At 52.4% G+C, this 23,312-nt stretch overlaps 1 protein-coding gene across 2 annotated transcripts in view; it reads right to left on the reverse strand.

The window, feature by feature from the left end:
• The window catches only part of LOC146822508 (uncharacterized), a 698,810-nt gene extending 677,693 nt beyond the window's left edge, over positions 1-21,117 (reverse strand). Inside the window, exon 1 of one of the 2 annotated variants that reach the window (XM_085613620.1) lies at positions 20,952-21,117. In XM_085613620.1, the coding sequence (XP_085469746.1) occupies positions 20,952-21,097 (146 nt within the window). In that variant the 5' untranslated portion in view covers positions 21,098-21,117. The remainder of the gene's footprint in view (positions 1-20,951) is intronic. The other variant, XM_085613621.1, reaches the window with a different exon arrangement.
• Positions 21,118-23,312: the final 2,195 nt, after the last annotated feature.

A 23,312-nucleotide genomic window follows, 5' to 3' on the forward strand; every position in this document is an offset into this window, starting at 1 on the left:
AACCCCACCCCTCAGGTGGGGGAGGCGAGGTGAAGCACATCTCCGGGCTCTCGCCATCTTGAAGATGGGAAGCCCTGCCCAATCAGGACTAGGCCACTGCCCCCTCCCACAGGAGAGTGGCAGGATAGGGGGTGTACCCACCCCAGGGAGGGGACCCATTGGTCTCTGCCCTTTACCTACCTGTAACGCCCCTAAATTTAGAATTTAGGGGCACCCTGAACCTTCCTTCCTCAGATCCAGATTCCGAAACAAGAAAGAAGAACACGGAACAAGAAGACCTGCCGTGCAGCTGCTAACAAGAGGAAGACACCAACTGATTTGGCCCCAGCCCTACCGGCCTGTCGACCCTCGAACCTGCTCCTGCTAAACCCCGGCATCTCCAGTGGTCAGCAACCTCAAAAACCCCGGAGGACCTGACTGCCTTGTGACTCTGCCTACCTCGGACTCCCACGAGCAGTGGTACTACTCAAAGAAAGTAACTGACCGCTGGCATCAGCCAGGAACCGCGAACCCTGCACACTCTGCACCCGCCAAGCTTGGCCTGTGCTGGAGTGAACATAGACCCCGAATCCAGCACCCAAGGACCCACCTCAACGCTCCTGACGACGCCTGCAGCCTCAGAACCAGGGACCCCTCCAACCGCGACCAGCAGAGGGTAAGATTTCCCGACACCAAAAGGCACCCCTGCACCCGGCGCCCTGCGGCCCCCTGTGCCAAACTCCTGGGTGCCTACCTATCGTCCAACTACCCAACTTACCTCTTGAAGTGGTGGTCGCGCCTGAAGAATCTTCGTCCCGAGCTTGCAGCCTTTGTTCATTCTTGAGCTTCTCCATTGCAATCCATTGAGCGCCCGACGGCGCAAAAGCACCCTGCACCCAGCCGCCCGAGTGCTCCTGGCAGTGTAACCTCTACTCTAATCTACTTCCCCATTTGCCCTGAGCAAGTGACTAGGAGCCCAGCTCCCACAGCCGCGTGGTCTGCTAGCCAGCAGCCACCAACCAAAGGCCCCCTGCCTCCCATAGGATAACATTGGGCCTAACTCACTCTGGACCCGGCTGCCCCTGTACCGCTGAGGATGTAACAACTGTACTGACCTGACCCTGGGAGACCCCTGAGTCTATGCCCAGAACCTTAACTCTGCCAGTCGAGTACTTAGCCAAAAGCCGATAACTCACTTTTCTTTCATAGGGTAACATTGACTGGTTTCACTTGGAAATTCTTCTAAGTGTCGAATTTTGAAACTTTAAAATATTCATCTAAAATCAGCCGAATTACGAAAACAAATGTATTCACCTGTTATCAGGAGAGATCCCAGTGCTGGATCTTGGTGCCCAGCACCGACCCTGAAAAGTAATTGCAACCTTACTTACCTATAACTTGATTTTCCTTCCATAGGATAACATTGCCTGGTTTTCACCAGAAATTCTTCTGTCGATTTTGCAAACTTACAAATATTCGTTAAAAATCGCCTGTATAACAAAAACACATTCTTTCAACTGTTTACAGGAGATGCCCCAGTGCTGGATCCAGGATCCAACACAGAGTTAGAAAAAGTAACAATAACCCCACTTACCTGCTAAGTGAATTTCCTTCCATAGGAGATTCTATGTGAAAAAGTTTCTGTCAACTTTTAAAATACAATAATATTCCTTAAAAATCATAACTGAAACCAAAATGTATTTACTCAACTGTTTACAGGAGATGTCCCAGGACTAAATCTAGGATCCAGTCCTGTGGTAAGAAAAGTAATCCAAAAAGTAATCTATTGCATTTAACTAGAAATTCCCATTGAGCTCAATGTATAATTGTGTTTAACTTGTGTTGCCTATTGCAACAACTGTATCTATTGCATTCAAAAATATATTGCATATTGAAAGTGTTTATCTAAAGCATCTCATTCCGAGAAAGTATATTTTGAAACCTATTGTTGGTTCTCAAATAAAACAAGCATATATTTTTATATACAAACCATTGGCCTAGAGTTCAGTTCTTGAGTGTGAGACCATTTGCTGACTGAGTGTGTACAACAAATGCTTTACACTGTCCTCTGATACTGCCTGTTAGAAATGGCGATTTCTGGTTGGCTAAGGCTTGCGCCAAAGTCAGGCAGAAACCACCACTCTAGTCAGGGCAAGGAAGTTACACGCCAAAGATAACCCCTGCTCACCCCCTTGGTAGCTTGGCACGAGCAGTCAGGCTTATCTCTGAGGCGATGTGTAAAGCGTTTGCGCGCGCACCCAGCAACAACACCCAAGGCCCACCACAAAGGAAACTCCACACAAGGTATTCTATAAAAATAGCCTTTGTATTATACACAACACATTGGATAAAAACACACACTCTACAATGTGCCAACAGGCACGGGCAGAATTTACAAGGGATCATATATACAGGGGACAGGGCCACATGGACCACTGTCAGGAATTAGCACTTAGAACATAGCACAAATCACCAATAGTAAACGTAGAACATAACACAAAGTAACTGTAGAGCACAACCAGTCTCTACTGGCGCAATAATGACCTCAGCGTCATCACACTAGCATCAGGTATAAAACCTATCCTGCATCCATCACAGGGGCATAAACACATTATGCAATTTCTCATCAGTCTAGCATTAGACCTAACCACCTAAGTATAACTATACTAGGGGCGCACATTGCACAGGGAAGTACAATCTCCCTAACATCCACCTAAACAAGGTAAAACAACCTCCTAGGCAGAACTAACCACATTTAGAGGTACACAACACAGGGTGCGCAAAACATGCTATATACAGTACATTTCCTAGCACCAAAAGCATGAACACAGGGTGCGCAAAACATACTACACCGTACATTTCCTAGCACCAAAATAACATTATAGTCCAGGTTGCGCCAAAACCTAAACGTAGCAGCTGCCCACTACTTGCTGGGCAGCTGGGGACAAGAACAGGGCCTAAACGCTGCAGCTGGCACTAAGTGCTGCGCAGCTGGGAAGGCAAATGAAGCAGGGCTCTCATCAGCCCTTCAGAACAAACTGCGCCAATCCTTGGAGCCCTCTAGGCTCTTGGAATACTGTCCAAACGTTGGAGCCACCTAGGCTCTAAAACGACATGTCCCCCTGGAGCACACTGGCTCCTGAAATCATTATGCCCCAGCGTTGGAGCCGTCTGGGGCTCTAAATCGACATACAGGCGCCCTCCGTTGGAGCCTCGTGGGCTCAAGAAACAATTAGGCTTGTGGGAGCCAGGTAGGCTCGAGAAACAATCGTGCCCAAGCGTTGGAGCCTCGTGGCTCTAGAACAATTGGCCCCCAAGTCCCCCTGGGACTTCTAAATATCAAATGGCCCCCAGGTTGGAGCGCCTAGCGCTCAAAACACTCATGCCCCCGACTTTGGAGCGTACTCGCGCTCTGAAATAAGGATGGCCTCGGTGGAGCCTCACAGGCTCTTCAACGATGTGCCCCGTCGTTGGAGCGCGCCCCCCCTATCGGGGGGGGGCGCTCAGGACATAGGCCGGTCTGGGACCGGCACCCACAACATGGAAGATAGCCCCTACTCACCGGGGCTGTGTGATCGGACTCCTTCTGTCTCTTCTCCCTCCTGCCGGCAACGCGGGGCTCTCCCTCGCTCTGGGGAGCCCCGCCTCACTCCTGGCGCCGGCACTCTGCTCATCGCCCGGTCCCTCTTCTGGGACCGGGACTTCGGCATGGAGCCTACGGGGCTCCGGACGTCTCCTCCGGCTGCCGGGGCGTGCGCGGGACTTCCTCTGCAAAACCGGAAGTCCCGCCCGCCGCCAGGCACCTTCTCGCCTGACTTTCGTTTTTGCCGCGACTCGGGCCGCAGCGGTGATTTTCAACAGGCGAATCGCGGGGTAGGCACCCGCAACGTAGAATAAAGATGAAGCGGACATAAGCGGGGTGGGCTCCCGCATTGATCACGGCAAAGTCGCGGGGTGGGCACCCGCATGAATTAGGAAGTCGAGACGAAGACGCAGGGTGGGCACCTGCATATATTTAACAACATAAAGCGGAGTAGGCTCCCGCTATTAACGACCAAATAAGCGGGGTGGGCACCCGCGAAAGCACGCAACATGGGGAGAATCCCTAAGCTGGGGATTCCCTCTCTCCTGCTCTCAGCAGCGCGACGCTGCACAGCCCCAGCTCCTCCTACGGGCAACATAAAGCAAGGTAGCGCTCCCAGGGCGCTAGAAGGCTGGACCAAGCCTTGGTAAAGCAAAAGGACCAGCAAAAAGGTCCCCACGGTCCTGAGGGCATCCAGGGGGCAAGGTAGGGCCCAGGGGCCAGCACACAGGGCCCTCCAGCAGGGAGGTAGCCCCCATGGCGGTCCCTCCTGGGCCCCACCAGCAGCCAGCCCCCCTCTGTCAGGATCCAAGAAGAGAACAGTTTCTGTGGGGACACAGCCCCATTTTTATACAGCAAACCCCTTTGTTCTGGGTTCAGGGTGAGGGGGAAAACCAGTCGCAGCTGGTTGGGGAGCACCCTTGATGTGCTCAGCCCCTCACTCTATTCATTGGCAGGGCTAGGGTCGTCAGTCGCACCGCAGGGGGCGGGGCCAGCATTGTGTGTGGAAAACCCTGTCCTATTCAGGACCCAGGTGTACTCCTCCCACCCATCTAGCTGCTGATCTCCCCATTCACCACTGGGTGACTCATCCTGACTCTGGGGAATCCCTAGCCCGTCACATGACATGATCAGCCAATCACGCGACAGACACACTGCACACAGAAGTGCCCACTTCTAGAAGTGGCACTTCCACACTAGGTACATGCACGCCGCACACATCATCGCGCAGCATTCACTCCCACGAGTCCGCACATACCAAACTCGGGCCTGCACACCCCACGCATCAGGAACTACTAGGGACACATACATTCCCCATGCATTCCTATGGGAGGGCAGGCCTATCTCACCACATGCACTCAGAGCGCGCACGCACTTTACCCTGGGACACAGGGAAAGTGCGCATAAACCAAAAAATCACCAGTAAAAAGCAAAAAAGTTCAGGGGTGAACCTGCCAGAAGGGCCAAGTCCAACACTGCCTTACTCACATCCCTGGTAGAAGAGAGATGCGGGAAATTAATATCCTCAAATGGTGCAGTGATCAGTTATGGGCGCAGACTAGGTAGATGGTCCCCAGAACAAGTATTGCATTTGTATAATTCCATCTGCTGTTCCAAAGTTCTGTATGGAGCTGAAGTCTGGGGTTTTGTAAATATAACACAATTACAGCGGGAGGAAAATAAAATATTCCGGTCCATACTCAAAATCCCGCAGAGTACCCCAGCCATCATTGCCCACAGAGAGCTAGGGAGGCCATACATCGAAGACACGGTTAAGCTCAGACCGATCCTGGCGTGGCTCAATATTTGGTTAAACACAGAAGCCAAGTTAAGTAGACTAATACTGAGCGATTGTCTAGGAAGAGAGAAATGCATGAAGATACCCTGGTTTAAATATGTTATGGCTACCTTAGAGAAGTTGGGTCACATAGAACTTTTTACCAACCCATCAGTGATCAGAGCCCAGGACAAACCAATGGTAAAAAGTTTGTTTGTGGCCCAAAGAAATACAACCAGGATGATGGAAGAAGGGTCTAAAAAGTCAGTGAATTCGCACAGTCACATCAAGACTACTGTGGGATTGGAACCCTATCTCTGTTTAATGCATAATGCACAGGATAGATTTTTAATATCCCGTTTTAGGCTCAATCTTTTACCCTATTTATTGGCGGACCCACAAGGATACATTGTACCGATTGAGCAGAAGGGCGCCTGCGGCTGCGACAATCGGTCTCCGCAGGACACCCTTCATTTTGTATTCTTTTGTTCTTATTATTCCATACCCAGGCGAAGTTTTCTAATTGATATCCTGAAAAGGGCTAATTTGACTCAGGCAAACTCAGCACTATTGTTCTTACAAAGGGCCGCTGACCCACTGACTTTGTGCTGTATTCTGAATTTCATCAAAGTAGCACTGAGACTAAGATCAACCAAAGGTCAGGTTTAAACTGCGTCCGTTAAGAAGTTGTGTACCTGTCAGGTGATACGACTGTTTTTATTCTCATCAAATGTTCTTACTTGATTGATTTAATTGCTTTTTTAAAAAAAAAAAAAAAAAAAAAAAAAGTTTCTGTATTGTGTACATGTGCTTTTATGGTGTTTTTAACATCCGAATAAAGAACTATTGAATTGAATTGATACTGCCTTACTGCTCGACCAAGCTACCACTTTAGAGAGTAAGTTTATATCTAACTTTAGCCTCTGTCAAACCTCTGGGGACTGTGGACTCTGTACACCCTGTACCTATTTGGGAACAGTATATACAGAGCCACTTTCTTACAGCGCCGGTCCTGCTCTGGGCTCTCCCAGCACTTCTCCTCCAGCATCCCTGCCCCTCCTAGGTGCATGCCTACTACCACACTACAGCTGTGCACCCCTGGTGCCTGGCAGCCTCCCCCCCTTCACCTACAGGCAGCACCGGTCCTGCTCTGGGCTCTCCAAGCCCCTCTCTGTCAGCACCCCTGCCTCCCCTAGGTGCCTGCCTACTACCACACTACGGCTGTACACCCCTGGCGCCTGGCAGCCTCCCCCCCTCACCTGCAGGCAGCGCCGGTCCTGCTCTGGCCCCTCCCTGCCCTTAACCTCCAGCATCCCTGCCCCCCCTAGGTGCATGCCTACTACCACACTACGGCTGTGCACCCCTGGTGCCTGGCAGCCTCCTCCCCCTCACCTGCAGGCAGCGCCGGTCCTACTCTGGGCCCTCCCTGCCCTTCTCCTCCAGCATCCCTGCCCCTCCTAGGTGCATGCCTACTACCACACTACGGCTGTGCACGCCTGGTGCCTGGCAGCCGCACCTGCAGGCAGCGCCAGTCCTGCTCTGGGCTCTACCAGCCCCTCCTTCAGCATCCCTGCCCCTCCTAGGTGCATGCCTACTACCACACTACGGCTGTGCACCCCTGGTGCTTGGCAGCCTCCCCCCCCCTTCACCTACAGGCAGCACCGGTCCTTCTCTGGGCCCTCCCTGCCCTTCTCCTCCAGCATCCCTGCCCCTCCTAGGTGCATGCCTACTACCACACTACGGCTGTGCACCCCTGGTGCCTGGCAGCCTCCTCCCCCTCACCTGCAGGCAGCGCCGGTCCTTCTCTGGGCCCTCCCAGCCAGGGCCGGACCTAGGATTTGTGGGGCCCCGGGCAGAATAGGATCATGCGAGGCTTCTATAATTTGCATAAGATTTAACCTGACAGGAAGTGACCTCATAGGAGGTAATATCAATTGGACATTAATTATATGGCACTGTTTGAAGCTGCTTTGCAAGAAGCTACTTGCCTAGTTTTGATATAAGTAAAATGGATAGAAGTAGCATTAATAATCCTAATAAAATACGTACATACATTTTGAATCTCTAATAAGTGGAAATACATTAAATGAATGTAACTTATTGTTCTCTTGAATGGGATGAATGAAAATGATATGCAAATTGGGATTCTGGCACTAAGAGAGCTCCAAAGGAGAGGTGCAGACTCTACTAATGTGGAGAAAGGACAGTTTTAAGTGTTTTTCCAAAAAACTGGAGTCACGCCATAGCTCAAGAGGAAGAGAGTCCCAGTCCAGCACGACTAGAAAGGAGAAGGATCTGTCTCCAATGAGGACCATCTACATTTTAGGATGGCAGTTTGGATGGCACGGAGTATCGTATTCTGGAGTGAACAGTACGGAGTGCTGTCGAAAGAAAGAACCCTTTTCATGCAGAGCAGAATGACAACTGGATAGTGCCTTGCAGATGTGGGGTTTCATATCAAAACAAAAACAGCAGAAAGTTGAGAAGAAATAGCATTGAGATGCAGCAGTCTCACATGAGGAGCCTAGCGCTGTCCTGAATGATTTGAAGGGTACTGAATGCTAGAAGCCAGAAAGCCACGAGAGAGGGCATACTAATCTACTGAGGAGATAACCGACTGCACGACAGCTTCACTGCAGTGCGAGGGGAGAAAAGGAATGATCTTGTAATGCTTATGGATGTAGTAAAAGCAAGAGGATGAAACATGGTTAATCTGTTCCGAATAAAAAAGAGAACATGCTGGAAAATGCATCCAAGATTTTTTTGCCGACTACACCAGTGCGGGCGATTGGCCCAGCTCCACCGGCCACCAAAGAGAACACCATATGGTGTGAGATCCTTTAAAAATGAGAACCCTTGATCCGTCCCTTTAAGGTTTTAATGAATTTGTCTTCATTCAGAAATCAACTGTTAGCATGCATGTACAAACCTATTCTTGAGCAGAGACCAGATTGCCACTGAGGGAAGTGATGTTTGGGTATCAATATGGGCAAGCTATCAGCAAGAAACCAAAGGACTGTATGAGCGAGGCTGACTGGGAATGACATCGATTGAACAGCGGTTTAGGACATAATAGAAATAGGTGGTGAGCGGATTGTTTCAGATTTCTCAAACCGGATAGCGGTACACCCCTCCAGGGGACACTTACATTCCAGGTTGTACTAGTTGATTTATAAGCACTGGCTGGGAAACCGTGTCAAATGTGGTGCTAACTTTTAGTAGTATTAAGGCTGCTCTAACTCTTCGATCAAGAGTCAGCCACAAATAAACTGATACGGCACAAACGCTACTGCAAACTCCTAGCGTTGTCAGAAGCAGGCCCTCAGTCGATGAGTAAATGACTTTTTATGAAAGATTTGGAAGTTGACTTCTTTTTTCTAGGATTCAAATTTCTCTTGCTGTTTCTGACCCTTCTAACTTCCACCTCTCCCCTCCTGTCTCATCCCGCACAACCTCTGATATCTTTCAGTGGTCCAGCTTTCTTCCATCCATCTCTCACCAATGCTTCTCTCTCCACTCTGCGTATGTTCCCTTACTGGTTCTGTCTCTCTTATAACCACACACAGGGTTGGATTGGGATTAAAAATCGGCCCGGGCACGTAAAAAAAAAAAATCGACCCACATTCGAATAATGCCTTTCCTCAAATCACTGCTACGGTGTCATTTTATTTTTAAAAAATTGGTGAAAATAATGCACGCATTAGTTGACAATGGTGAAGCACACCTGAAAACAAGTGAGGCCACTTCTGCTCAGGCCCCCTGCCCCGCTCAGTATGCATACATTAATGGGCCGGCCAGCGAGAGAAAGGGAGTGATACCTCTGCCTGTTGCTAAGCTAAACGGTAATGAGCGCCCATCTGCCTCTAGAAAGGCCACTCAGACACCCACTGGGACGTTGGCTGTTTTCGAACAACAGAGACATCAAATCGGCCCCCTAGACTGCTCGAAGAAGCAGCCCACAGTTGGAACTCGGCACTGGCCCCTCGGGCATTGCCCAAGTGCCCGCGTTACCAATCTGACGCTGACCACACATCTTATCCATACACTCCCCTTCAACTCTCATCCCTCCCCAGCCTCATTACTTCTTTCCTTGTTCGGCTTCATTCACATCCGCCCCTCCCCTTCCATCCTCCCGGAGCATCTTCTCATTTCTTGTAGATGAATCCACCTCCCCCTCAAGGCTCTGCTCTCTTTCTCATCTTTCCCGCAGCTTTCTGTGATTGAATCCAGAAATATAAGACAACAACTGACTCACATCTAAAAACAGCCGGGGGTACTGCTTTTTTGTCAATGGGCGTTTAGGATAAATGAGTAACAACAATGAATTATTTTACGTTCACCGTGTCACTGTTTTGACCAATGAGTAGCTCCGTCACACACATTTGCACAGAATACCAACTGCAACTGGAATACAGGACCGTTGCTCTGTGTGCTCTGCAGAGACGCCATGTATTGAATGACCATATACTCCTGGCACCTTTTTGACCCACAGCGAGGCACAGTGTGAAAGTTGTACTGCCTTCAGCCTCAACTCCAAAGCACTCAAATGTAGCCTGTTCTAAACACCTGGAGGCGACTCACTACAAAGGGTGCATCATCCAAGAGTAATGTGCTGTGAGATGAAATACAGAAACACACATCCTGGACACAGCTAGCACTCCTGGGGAACGCAAGATTAAGTAGAGCATGGCAAATATAAACAGGAACAAAATCGCTGCCATGGATGACTCTAACATGCAGTGTGAGACTGGGTCAGGAAATAGGCCCCGCACCAAATAAAAGTGGCCCCTATTAGTGAATTAGTTAGCAGAAAAGTGTCCCATGTTTCAAAATGAGGGCAGTTTCTAACTTGTAAAGACATGCTGTTTAGTTTAGTTTTTTAATTTATAATGCGCGACAGCTACCCAAAAAGGGTTTTCCGGCGCAGAAGCAGGTCAAGGCGTGATAAAAAAGCATTCTATTTATCGAACAGCCAGGTTTTAAGCTACTTACGGAACTTGATATAGTTTGTCTCCTAGGTGTGGCGCCGCGGCCAGGGCGACTGACTCCGGAATCTGGGGATCGCGGTTCGATCCCCAGATTCCGGAGCTTGCATAATCTTCCCGACGGTCCCCAGTGCCTAGAGACCCTTACGGGTGATTGTTCGCGCTTTACAAATGTGGATTATTAATATTATGGAGAGCAGTGGAAAGAGAATTCCAAAGTGAGGGGCCTAGGTGTGAGAAGGATTTGCCGCCCATCTGGGCTAATTTGAATTTGGGGACAACAAACCTTCCTTGGGTGGCTGATCGACGATTGCGAGAAGGAAGGTATGGCTTGGCCAGGGCCAGCAGGTAGCTGGGAGCCCTGCGGGATTTAATTTTGTGCCTTGAATTTTATTCCACTCTCGAATTTCAGCCAGTGTAGTTTGCGTCGATACGTCGCGATGGGGCTGGTCTTAGGGACTCCACATAGAAGTCTAACTGCGGCATTTTGCGCCATCTGTAGTCTGTGAATTACCGATGTGTTTGATCCCACATAGAGCACATTCCCGGAATCAAGCCTTGATGTGATTAAGGCATCGACTACGGTTTTTCTAGTCGCTTCTGGTAGCAGCCAACACATTTTCCGCAGCCATTTAATGATGGTGAAGCAGGTTGCTGCGACTTTGACTGACTGGGGATGGATACTGAGCGCATCATCAATTCCGATGCCTACCTTACGGACTTGTGGCGCGGGGGATGGGAGATCCCCCATTTTGCACGGCCAATGTTGCTGGTTCCAGAGGTCTTTCTGTTTTCCCAACACCAGTACCTCCGTTTTCTCTCCATTTAATTTCAGAAAATTATTTTGCATCTATGATGCTATATTGTTTAGGGCAGTTTGTGTACGTGTTTGTAAGGTATGGGAGACTGCATAGATTTGATTTTGCTGCAGGCAATGCTTGTTTTAACATCATGAAAATCAACAGTAAACATTCGCTCACCTGGCCATAAAGCAGGCCCACAAACAGCCCAAAAAGCGGCGCACAGACTAACCTGACAGATTAGACCCTCACACACTGCCCGAGTGCCCTCTTGCCAGTCCAACCCGGCCGCTGTGTTACACGTTTATTCTGCAGACACCGGGTCATTGATTTTGCAGGTAAAGCAAAGGACATGAATATGGGGTCCGAGAGGGGCCTGCAGCAATGTCCGTTTTAATGCACCTTTTAATTTACCAGCGGGTAAGGACTCGAGGGCCCCAGCACACTTAAGCCCCAGTCCGGCCACATTTCCACTCTGAATCTGCCCCTCTGCGCACTCATGGTGTCTGGCTGCTGTGCCCCTACCTCTCACTTTATTCTGTTTGTTGCAGGGCACAAGTCCTAAAAAAAGAAGTGGGGGGACGCTCCAAGTTAGGTGGTGTCACCGGAAGTGACGTCACGATAGGAAGTGTCGTCACGAAAGGTGAAGGGGGCAAGCTGCCACCAGCAAACCTCGGCGTTGTCATCACACTTCATTCCTATTCCAAACCCGGCCCCCTTGTGAGCGCGCGCCGTTTCCTCTCTTGCTTTATTTGGTGGTGTGCTGGGATTATGTTTTCCTCGTGAAGCCCTCAATGCGGCCAGCTTTTGCGCAGGGGGGACGGCGTCCACCCGGTAAAATAAGTGGGGGGACGCCGTCCACCCGCGTGGTACCCCGACTCGAGCCCTGGTTTGTTGTGCCCCTTCACTCCCCTCTGTGCTCCTTCCCTCATCCTGGGCGAGCTGAGCGGTTCTCGTTGTGAGGCGCCCCTGCTTTTCATCCACACAGGGGCGGGGGCACTTCACACATAAGGGCTTTAAATTACCCGTCTGATCGCCGCTATCCTCCTGCAGATGCTGCGATCAGGCCAAGAGAGACGGACCAGCCGCTCGACACTGATCGAAATCCCCTGGGCCTCCTGGCCCCCTAGGGCACGAAACTCTTTTTGAAAGCGCGAAGCCCCCTGGCTGCGATCCGGCGCGGGGCCCTGGGCAGCTGTCCATGCCTAGCGCCGGCCCTGCTCCCAGCCCTTCTCTGTCAGCATCCCTGCCCCCCTAGGTGCATGCCTACTACCACACTACAGCTGTGCACCCCTGGTGCCTGGCAGCCCCCCCCCCCCCCGCTCACCTGCAGGCAGCGCCAGTCCTGCTCTGGGCTCTCTCAGCCCCTCCTTCAGCATCCCTGCCCCCCTAGGTGCATGCCTACTACCACACTACAGCTGTGCACCCCTGGTGCCTGGCAGCCCCCCCCCTCTCACCTGCAGGCAGCGCCAGTCCTGCTCTGGGCTCTCTCAGCCCCTCCTTCAGCATCCCTGCCCCCTAGGTGCATGCCTACTACCACACTACAGCTGTGCACCCCTGGTGCCTGGCAGCCCCCCCCCCCCCGCTCACCTGCAGGCAGCGCCAGTCCTGCTCTGGGCTCTCTCAGCCCCTCCTTCAGCATCCCTGCCCCCCTAGGTGCATGCCTACTACCACACTACAGCTGTGCACCCCTGGTGTCTGGCAGCCCCCCCCCCCCCCTCTCACCTGCAGGCAGCGCCAGTCCTGCTCTGGGCTCTCTCAGCCCCTCCTTCAGCATCCCTGCCCCCTAGGTGCATGCCTACTACCACACTACAGCTGTGCACCCCTGGTGCCTGGCAGCCCCCCCCCCCCTGTCATGCCCAGACCAGGGGCACTAGGACCCTGGGACGCAAGGGCAGAGGGCAGGGGACACTGGACACCAGTTCCGGTGAGGGGAGGGGGCAAGGGGAACAAAGGGCATTGCTAAGCAGGACCTCGGGGCAAGAGGTCAGGGTCCACTAGTGTGACGACAGAGAACAAATAAAAGATACCTGAAAGCTCCGGCGAGTCCTGCGTGGTCTGTGGGGTCCGGGGAACACGACAACTGGCGACGAAGGTGCGTGATCACAAGTGCCCAGCAGAAGATTGGAAGAGTGGCGGTCCGAGGCGTCGAAAGACACTGGAAATCGAGACCAGGAGCCCACCCTGACTCGTGTGTGCAGCCATCGAAGTAGACACGGCGGGGGAGCCCACCCCGACAGTAATCGACCGCAGGAAGACTGTCCTACATCACCCGGTAAGGAGATTCAAAGCCGAGTGGACGCGCGCTATTTGGAGCGCGAAATATCGCGAGAAGAGGGCAAGGTCAGGCAGACATAAGGACAGCAAGCGTTAGGAAGCTGCGGGCGGCCATTTTAAAGTCAGGCAGAGCCCCGATTGGATGAAAAAGTATCGCGAGACCACCGGCGGCCATTTTGAAGTCAGGCGAACAGACCAATAGGAAGATAGAACAGCGCGGCGGCCATTTTGAGGTCAGGCAGTGATAAAGAAGTGCCAAATAGAACAGCAAAAGAAGGAAAAACAAGCATTGGCAACGGCAAACAAGCACCAGAATGGATTAAAGAAGCACTGGCAAAGGCAAATAAACAGACACCATAAGTGGGAAACAAGCATTGGCAAAGACAATAGCAGAAACACCAGAAATAGAAAACAAGCACTGGTAAAGACAAAAAAAAAAAAGACAAGAAGCAACTAAAGAAGCATTGGCGAAGACAAGTAAAGAAGAAACAGAAGTGAAAACAAGCATTGGCAAAGGCAAATAAAGAGGCAGCAACAAAAGAAAAGGATGGCAGAAAGACAAAATGCGCAATATCGAAGACCACTACCATTTAACCCATCAGAGCCACAAGCAGGAATACGGTGGGAGAAATGGATCAGGCGTTTTGAAAGATACATGGAAGCGACTGATGTGACAGCAGCGAAACAACTAGGCCTATTCCTAAATTTGGCAGGAGATGAGGTTGAAGACCTACTTGTAACACTGCCAAAAGAGGAGACTACCACCTACGACAAACTAAAGGCGTGCCTGACAAACAAATTTGACCCGCAGAGAAATGTTGATTTTGAGCGATACACTTTCACGATCGCTTTCCAGCAACAAGACGAAACGCTGGATGACTTTGCAACGAGACTGCGAAAGCTAGTAACACACTGCGAATTTGACAAATTCGACAACGAACAAGCAATCAGACTGCGCATCATAGAGGGCTGCCGTGACACAGAATTTCGCGCAAGAATTCTAAAAGAACCAACGTCTTTAGAAAGCATCCTATCACTAGCAAGAGCGGAAGCAAGAGCGACAGCACAAGCAAAGGAAATGGAACGAGGAAAGGAACGGTCAGTGGACCAAGTGCACCGAATGACAAACAACAACCGCACAAGTGGATGGAAAAAAGACAGAAATGACCAGACTGTGAAGAAACGACCGGAAGGAACGTGTTACAGGTGCGGACTTGAATTTCCACATCGAGGGCCGTGTCCGGCATTTGGTCAGACTTGTCGGAAATGCAATGGGAGAAATCACTATGCCAGTGTGTGTCAAGGAATGCAATTCAGGAATGATAGAGGAAGAACAGAAAGGCCACGAGTACCAGCCAGCAGGCATGTCCGACACGTCGACACAGGAGCAAGGAGCCCCTCAATAGGATCAGAAGGAGAAGAAGAAAAAGAAGAGGCACCGACGGGACGACTATACCTCATGTCGGATGTCAGTACCGAACAAAATGAGGAGGGCGAAAGCAGAGAAAGCATATGTCTGGCAGATAAAAGCAAGATGAAAAAGACAGAATCGGTGACAATAGGTGTAGGGTCACACAAAGCAAAGTTCGTTTTAGACAGTGGCGCAACGTGTAACATCATGTGCGTGTCAGAATACGAAAAAATGAAAATAAAGCCCAACTTGAGGCCGTCCCGAGTTGAAGTCTTCACCTGGGGGTCCCGCACACCAGTAACAAATATGGGGAAATTCACAGAAGAACTGACATACAAAGACAAAAAGACGAAAGAAGAAATTCACGTGCTAAAGGGCGACATCCCAGCGCCATGCCTCTTGAGCAACATCACGGCTCAGATGATGGGTCTGCTTGAAATGACTTACAATATATCAGACAAAGGAAGCATCCTGAATGAATACCCCAAACTACTGCAAGGTTTAGGGAAGCTAAAGGGGCGGCAAATAACACTACACATTGATGAAACAGTAAGGCCAATAGCGCAACATCATCGGAGGGTACCAATACACCTGCAGCCACAGGTAGAAGAGGAATTGGATGCATTACTAAAGCAAGACATCATAGAACGAGCAGAAGGACCAACACCATGGGTGTCTCCGATTGTGGCCGTACCAAAGAAAGATACGTCAAAAATAAGAATTTGTGTCGACATGAGGATACCAAACAAAGCAATAGAACGCGAGAGACATCCCGGACCACACCTTGATGACATGATCAGCTGCCTAACAGGCATGAGGCGATTCTCTAAACTAGACCTGTGCAAGGGATACCACCAGCTAGAACTAGATCCTCAGTCTCGATACATCACGACGTTTTCCACACACCTAGGCCTGTTCAGATACAAACGTCTGAGCTTCGGTGTATCGTCGGCTGCAGAAATATTTCAAGAGACAATACGACAGGTAATAAGGCCGGTAAAGAACAGCCTAAACTACAGCGACGACATCCTGGTATTTGGAAAATCAAACGAGGAGCACGACAGAGCGCTAAGAGAGGTGTGCTCTCACTTAGAACAGGCGGGTCTGACACTAAACAAAGAGAAATGTGAGTTGGAGCGAGACGAACTAGTATTCTTTGGCCACATCTTCTCCAAGAAAGGAATGCGACCAGATCGCAACAAGGTAAAAACGCTGGAAAGAGCAAAACAACCAAGTGACGTGGCAGAAGTGAGGTCATTTCTTGGTCTGGCCAGCTACTGTGCAAGGTACATTCAAGACTTCGCTACAGTAAGTGCACCACTGAGGGAACTAACAAAACAAGGCCATAGTTTCGCATGGACTGAAAAGTGCAGCAAAGCGTTTGAGGAGATCAGAAGCGCTGTAACAGCAGTAGACCACCTAGCATACTTTGATCGGAGGCTATGCACTGAGCTGACAGTAGATGCCAGTCCAGTGGGGCTAGGGGCAATACTGGCGCAACACCAACCGGGAAAAGACTCCCCAAGACATGTAGTAGCATATGGAAGCAAAAGCCTATCGGATGTCGAAAAAGGATACTCCCAGCCAGAAAAAGAGAGCCTGGCGGTAGTATGGGCATGTGAACACTACCACATGTTCATCTACGGAAAACCATTCACAATAATAACAGATCACCAAGCGCTGATAACAATATACGGAAACCCAAATGCAAAAATACCGCCCAGGATAGAGAGGTGGGGGATACGGCTAATGGACTACAATTTCAAAATAATACACAAACCAGGGAAAGAACACAATCCGGCGGATTATGTGTCAAGACACCCCCTGCCACAAGCATCTCAAGCAACTACGATGGCGGAGGAATACCTAAACTTTGCATTAAAACTCAACACACCGGCAACAATAGCAATGGAAGAATTGGAACAGGAGACAAGGAAAGACCCCACCATGCAAGCAATAATGAAAGTGACGAAACAACAAAGATGGAGGCACGTCAACAACAACAACAACTGGGAAGAAGGAGTGAGAAAAGAAGAACTGCTCGCATTCAAAAAGATCAGCGGAGAACTCTCCGAAAGCGAAAATGGAATAATGATGAGAGGCACTCGAATTGTAATTCCACAAACTCTGAGAAGAAGAACAGTAGAACTAGCACATGAGTCACATCGAGGGATTGTGGCAACGAAAAAAATGCTACGAGAGAAGGTGTGGTTCCCGGGACTGGACAACATGGTGGAAGAGACCGTGATGCACTGCCACATCTGCCAGGTAACAGGTCCCCCACCAAAGCCGGAGCCACTGCAAATGTCCAAACTACCAAAGGCCGTGTGGACGGAACTGGCGGCTGACTTCCATGGACCTCTGGAGACAGGGAATTACCTGCTGGTAATAATAGACGAATTCTCCAGGTTCCCAATAGTGAGGCCGGTAGCTTCGACGTCAGCGAACGCAACACTGCCCGTCTTGGACGACATCTTCGCAGCATGGGGCTCACCACAGACACTGAAGACAGACAACGGGCCCCCATTTTCAGGCGAAGAATTCAAAAGGTTCATGGCATACCTCGGGATCAATCATCGACGAATAACACCCCTATGGCCACAAGCAAACGGAATGGCAGAACGGTTCATGGGAACAATAAAAAAGGCCATACAAAGAGCAAAGTTGACGCAGATCTCGATAGGACAAGCTCTGTGCCAGGTCCTAAGAGACTATCGAAACACCCCGCACAGCTCCACAGGAAGATGCCCGGCGGAGCTGGTGTTGGGACGGTCGAGCAGGACGAGGTTGCCACAGGTGAAAGAAAAGGAAAGCATAGAGCGACATGACGTGGCAACGAGAGACACCCAAGCGAAGGAAAAGATGAAGGCATATGCTGATCGGAGAAGACACGCGGCAAGCACAAAAATAGAAGAAGGAGACACCGTGGTAGTGCGGCAGAGACAAGTGCGAAAGTCAGACAGTGTTTTCTCAAAGGACCCACTGACAGTGACAGGAGTCAAAGGGCCAATGATAACGGCTTCAGCAGGGCCATACCACATCACGCGAAACAGCTCGCATTTCAGAGAATTGAAATCAAAAGGAGAGGAGCTGCCAATACATGAACTGAAGGAAGAGACACATGAGGAAAGAGATCAAGCGGACAGCGGAACGCAACGACTGAAGGAAGAGACACATGAGGAAAGAGATCAAGTGGACAGCGGAACGCAACGACCGAGAAGAGAATGCAAGAAAACAAAAAGACTAATTGAAGAAATGTAATGAGACAAGGGTCCGTGGAGACGGTCTCCCTCTCTCTCTCTCTCTCTCTCTCTATCTCTATCTCTCTCTCTCTCTCTCTATCTCTATCTCTATCTCTATCTCTCTCTCTCTATATCTCTCTCTCCCTCTCCCTCTCTATATCTCTCTCTCCCTCTCCCTCTCTAAAAAAAAAAAAAAAAAAAAATGTTTGTTTGCAACAAAGGGGGAGATGTCATGCCCAGACCAGGGGCACTAGGACCCTGGGACGCAAGGGCAGAGGGCAGGGGACACTGGACACCAGTTCCGGTGAGGGGAGGGGGCAAGGGGAACAAAGGGCATTGCTAAGCAGGACCTCGGGGCAAGAGGTCAGGGTCCACTAGTGTGACGACAGAGAACAAATAAAAGATACCTGAAAGCTCCGGCGAGTCCTGCGTGGTCTGTGGGGTCCGGGGAACACGACACCCCCCCTCTCACCTGCAGGCAGCGCCAGTCCTGCTCTGGGCTCTCTCAGCCCCTCCTTCAGCATCCCTGCCCCCTAGGTGCATGCCTACTACCACACTACAGCTGTGCACCCCAGGTGCCCGGCAGCCCCCCCACCCCCCCTCACCTGCAGGCAGCGCCGGTTCTGCTCTGGGCACTCCCAGCCCCTCTCCTCCAGCATTTCTGCCTTCCCGAGGTGCATGTCCTACTACCACACTACAGCTGGTGCCTAGCCAGGCGCGCAACACCCATTGGACTCACAGGGCTTCAGCCCCCCCCCCCCCCCCCCGTCGTGTGTGGCAGCCCGGGATGAGACAGCTTCCCGGGCACACACAGCCGCACCCGAGCACTTCACAGCTCTTTAAAAGACCATTTGCATGGTAATGGGGCCTCGCTGTTGTTTCACCCCTTCTAAGAGCCCCTGCAGCTCCACTCTGCCTATGGCTTAAAAGATTCAGCCCCCCCCCGAAACTTTTTCTTAGCCCCCCCCCCCCCGAAATTTGGCTCTAGTTGCGCCTCTGTGCCTAGCTGGGCAGCCTCACCCCCAGCCCTCCTGTGAGCTCGCCCATACCCTCTACCTCAGTACGCAGACTCCCTCATACGCAGGGCCACTGGAAATACATCATTATGCAGCTATGGCGTTTCGTGCATGGTTCTGGATTTGCTGCCTTTGCCACATAATCCACCACTGGCGGCAGAATCTGCAGGCGGAACTGATCAAAAGTTAATCAAAGGGCAGCAAGACAGGCTGCAGCACAGTGGGAGACCTTCCTCAAAGGTTGGCGGGTAATTCTTCTAATGCTTATTACTGTAGTTAGACTCAGGGATTTTCCAGACCCTCTCCCCCAGTATGCAGTCTCCCCTGTGCCCATGCAGTGTGGTGTGGTGTGTTGCAGTGCCACAGTTTGCCACACTCCCTTCACCTGCAGGAAGCACTAGTCTTGCTCTGGACTCTTCCCAGGCCCTCTCCCTCAGTATACAGCCTCCCCTGTGACCATGCAGTGTTGCAGTGCACTGCTGCGCCTTAGTTTGTCACATTCCCTTCCCTTGCAGGAAGCGCCAGTCCTGCTCTGGGCTTTCCCGGGCCCTCTCCCTCAGTATGCAGGCTCCCCTGAGAGCATGCAGTGTTGCAGTGCAGTGCACTGAAGTGGCATAGTTTGTCACACCCCTTTCACCTGCAGACAGCGCAGGTGACTGTCCTGCTCTGGACTCTCCCAGGCCCCCAGCTTCAGCATGCTGCCTCCCCTGTGAGCATGCAATGTTGCAATGCACTGCCACTGTTTGTTGCACCCCCTTCACTTGCAGACAGTGCTGGTCCTGCTCTGGACTCTCCCAGACCCTCTTCCACAGTATGCCACCTCCTCTGTGTCCATGCAATGTTGCAGTGCACTGCAGTGCCATCGTTTGTCACACTCCCTTCACCTGCAGACAGTGCCTGTGACTAACCTGCTCTGGACTCTCCTAGGCCCTCTTCCACAGTATACCGCCCCTCTTGTCACCATGCAGTGTTGCAGCGCAGTGCACTGCAGTGCCATAGTTTGTTGCACCCCCTTGACTTGCAGACAGCGCGTGTCCTGCTCTGGACTCCCCCAGACCCTCTTCCATAGTATGCCACCTCCCCTGTGACCATGCAGTGTTGCAGTGCAGTGTGCTGCAGTGCCATAGTTCTCCTCCATTCACCTGCAGACTGAGCCGGTCTTGCTCTGGACTCTCCCAGACCCTCTTCCACAGTATGCCACCTCCCCTGTGACCATGCAGTGTTGCAGTGCAGTGTGCTGCAGTGCCACAGTTCCCCTCCCTTCACCCGCAGACAGCGCCAGTCTTCCTCTGGACTCTCCCAGACCCTCTTCCACAGTATGCCACCGCCCGTGACCATGCAGTGTTGCAGTGCAGTGCACTGCAGTGCCATAGTTTGTTGCACCCCCTTCATTTGCAGACAGCGCCGGTCCTGCTCTGGACTCCCCCAGACCCTCTGCCATAGTTGCCACCTCCCCTGTGACCATGCAGTGTTGCAGTTCAGTGCGCTGCAGTGCCACAGTCCCCCCCCCTCCCTCCACCTGTAGACCGCGTCGGCCCTGCTCTGGGCTCTTCCAGGCCCTCTTCCACAGTATGCCACCTCCCCTGTGACCATGCAGTGTTGCAGTGCAGTGTGCTGCAGTGCCACAGTTCCCCTCCTTTCACCTGCAGACAGCGCTGGTCTTGCTCTGCACTCTCCCAGACCCTCTTCCACAGTATGTCACCTCCCCTGTGACCATGCAGTGTTGCAGTGCAGTGTGCTCCAGTGCCACAGTCCCCTCCCCTTCCTTCACCTGCAGACAGCGCCGGCCATGCTCTGGGCTCTCCCAGGCCCTCTTTCACAGTATGCCACCTCCCCAGTGATCATGCAGTGTGCTGCAGTGCCACAGTCTGCCCCCCTCACCTACAGACAGCGCCGGCCATGCTCTGGGCTCTCCCAGGCCCTCTCCAGCTGAGGTTCTCCTCCTCTGTGGACCCGGAGGGCAGCGCCTGCAGTGCTCCTCCAGTTCCTGCTTTGGGAGCAGTCCTTCCTTCCTTCACGCACTGCATGAGTCACGGTTCGATGAGTCACGGTTTCCATTCATTGTAGTCACCCAGCGCCTTGAGCACAGTCCAGGAGGCCTCGCAGTGTTAACCCTTCACTGTACGTGTCACGGCGTGAAGCCGAGCTTCCAAGAGCACCTGTAACTCTTTTACAAGATCAGCAGACGCCCCCATCACAGCCCTGCACTCACTGTCTGATACCACAGGCAGCTGAAACCCCCCGCAGCAGCGCTGGTGTTGGGTGGTCGCCCGCTCCTAGTCACAGGACCCCCCGATGCCCCGCACCTGCCCACGCTGGGCTCCGCCTCCTGCAGGCTCCTGTCACGGGGCCCACCCTACACGCTTGCCTCCCACCTCGAGGATAGCGCTGACCCCCCTGGGGCTGCCTCAGGGTCACACACACGCTGCACCCCCCCACCCCCCACCACCTTGCCATTTTTCTTTAGCTCTAAGTTCACAAGCTTGTGTTTGCTGCAGAGTAAGCGCTAGTTCAACGTTCCATCTGTACCCCCCACACCCCTCAAGGAATCATCGCATCTCCTCCTCAGCCTGGCCCCCCGAAGCCCACGTCCCATGGAGGGGCCACGGACCCCTCTGGCTCTAGCCCCCGAGCAGTGGAATGATGAATAATTTCCTTCCCTTCGGTAAATCGTCCCGGTGGTACTCTGACCGCAGAGTCCTTACTTTAGTGTATCCCCAGGTGCCAGAGTGGGTCCGGGAGCAGTACCTCTGAGCGCAGCTATGTGGTGTCATGGAGCTCAGCGCGGGCTCCAAACCGCAGAGTGGGTCCGGGAGCAGTACCTCTGAGCGCAGCTATGTGGTGTCATGGAGCTCAGCGCGGGCTCCAAACCGCAGAGTGGGTCCTGGAGCAGTACCCCTGAGCGCAGCTATGTAGTGTCATGGAGCTCAGCGCGGGCTCCAAACCGCAGAGTGGGTCCGGGGGCAGTACCCCTGAGCGCAGCTATGTGGTGTCAGAGCTCAGCGCGGGCTCCAAACCGCAGAGTGGGTCCGGGAGCAGCACCCCTGAGCACAGCTATGTGGTGTCATGGAGCTCAGCGCGGGCTCCAAACCGCAGAGTGGGTCCGGGAGCAGTACCTCTGAGCGCAGCTATGTGGTGTCATGGAGCTCAGCGCGGGCTCCAAACCGCAGAGTGGGTCCGGGAGCAGTACCTCTGAGCGCAGCTATGTGGTGTCATGGAGCTCAGCGTGGGCTCCAAACCCCAGAGTGGGTCCGGGAGCAGTACCTCTGAGCGCAGCTATGTGGTGTCATGGAGCTCAGCGTGGGCTCCAAACCGTAGAGTGGGTCTGGGAGCAGTACCTCTGAGCGCAGCTATGTGGTGTCATGGAGCTCAGCGCGGGCTCCAAACAGCAGAGTGGGTCCGGGAGCAGTACCTCTGAGCGCAGCTATGTGGTGTCATGGAGCTCAGCGCGGGCTCCAAACAGCAGAGTGGGTCCGGGAGCAGTACCTCCGAGCGCAGCTATGTGGTGTCATGGAGCTCAGCGCGGGCTCCAAACCGCAGAGTGGGTCCGGGAGCAGTACCTCTGAGCGCAGCTATGTGGTGTCATGGAGCTCAGCGCGGGCTCCAAACCGCAGAGTGGGTCTGGAAGCAGTACTCCAGTGCGCCGCTATGTGGTATCATGGAGCTCAGCACAGGCTCCAAACCGCACAGAGTGGGTCCAGGTGGTTTAGTAGCAGTACTCCAGCGCTCTGCTATGAGATGTCGTGGAGCACTGCGCGGGCTCCAATCCGCACAGAGTGGTTCGGGTGGTTTAGAAGAAGTACTCCAGCGTGCTGCTATGTGGTGTTGTGGAGCTCTGCGCGGGCTCCAATCCGCACAGAGTGGGTCAGGTGGTTTAGTAGTAGTACTCCAGCGTGCTGCTATGTGGTGTTGTGGAGCTCTGCGCGGGCTCCAATCCGCACAGAGTGGGTCAGGTGGTTTTGTAGCAGTACTCCAGCGTGCTGCTATGTGGTGTTGTGGAGCTCTGCACGGGCTCCAATCCGCACAGAGTGGGTCAGGTGGTTTTGTAGCAGTACTCCAGCGCGCTGCTACGAGATTTCGTGGAGCTCTGCGCGGGCTCCAATCCACACAGAGTGGGTAGGGTGGTTTAGTAGAAGTACTCCAGCGTGCTGCTATGTGGTGTCGTGGAGCTCTGCACAGGCTCCAAACCACAGAGTGGGTCAGGTGGTTTAGTAGCAGTACTCCAGTGCGCTGCTATGTGGT

This window comes from Triturus cristatus, chromosome 6, assembly GCF_964204655.1.
Source record: "Triturus cristatus chromosome 6, aTriCri1.1, whole genome shotgun sequence".
Classification (NCBI taxonomy): Eukaryota; Metazoa; Chordata; class Amphibia; order Caudata; family Salamandridae; genus Triturus; species Triturus cristatus.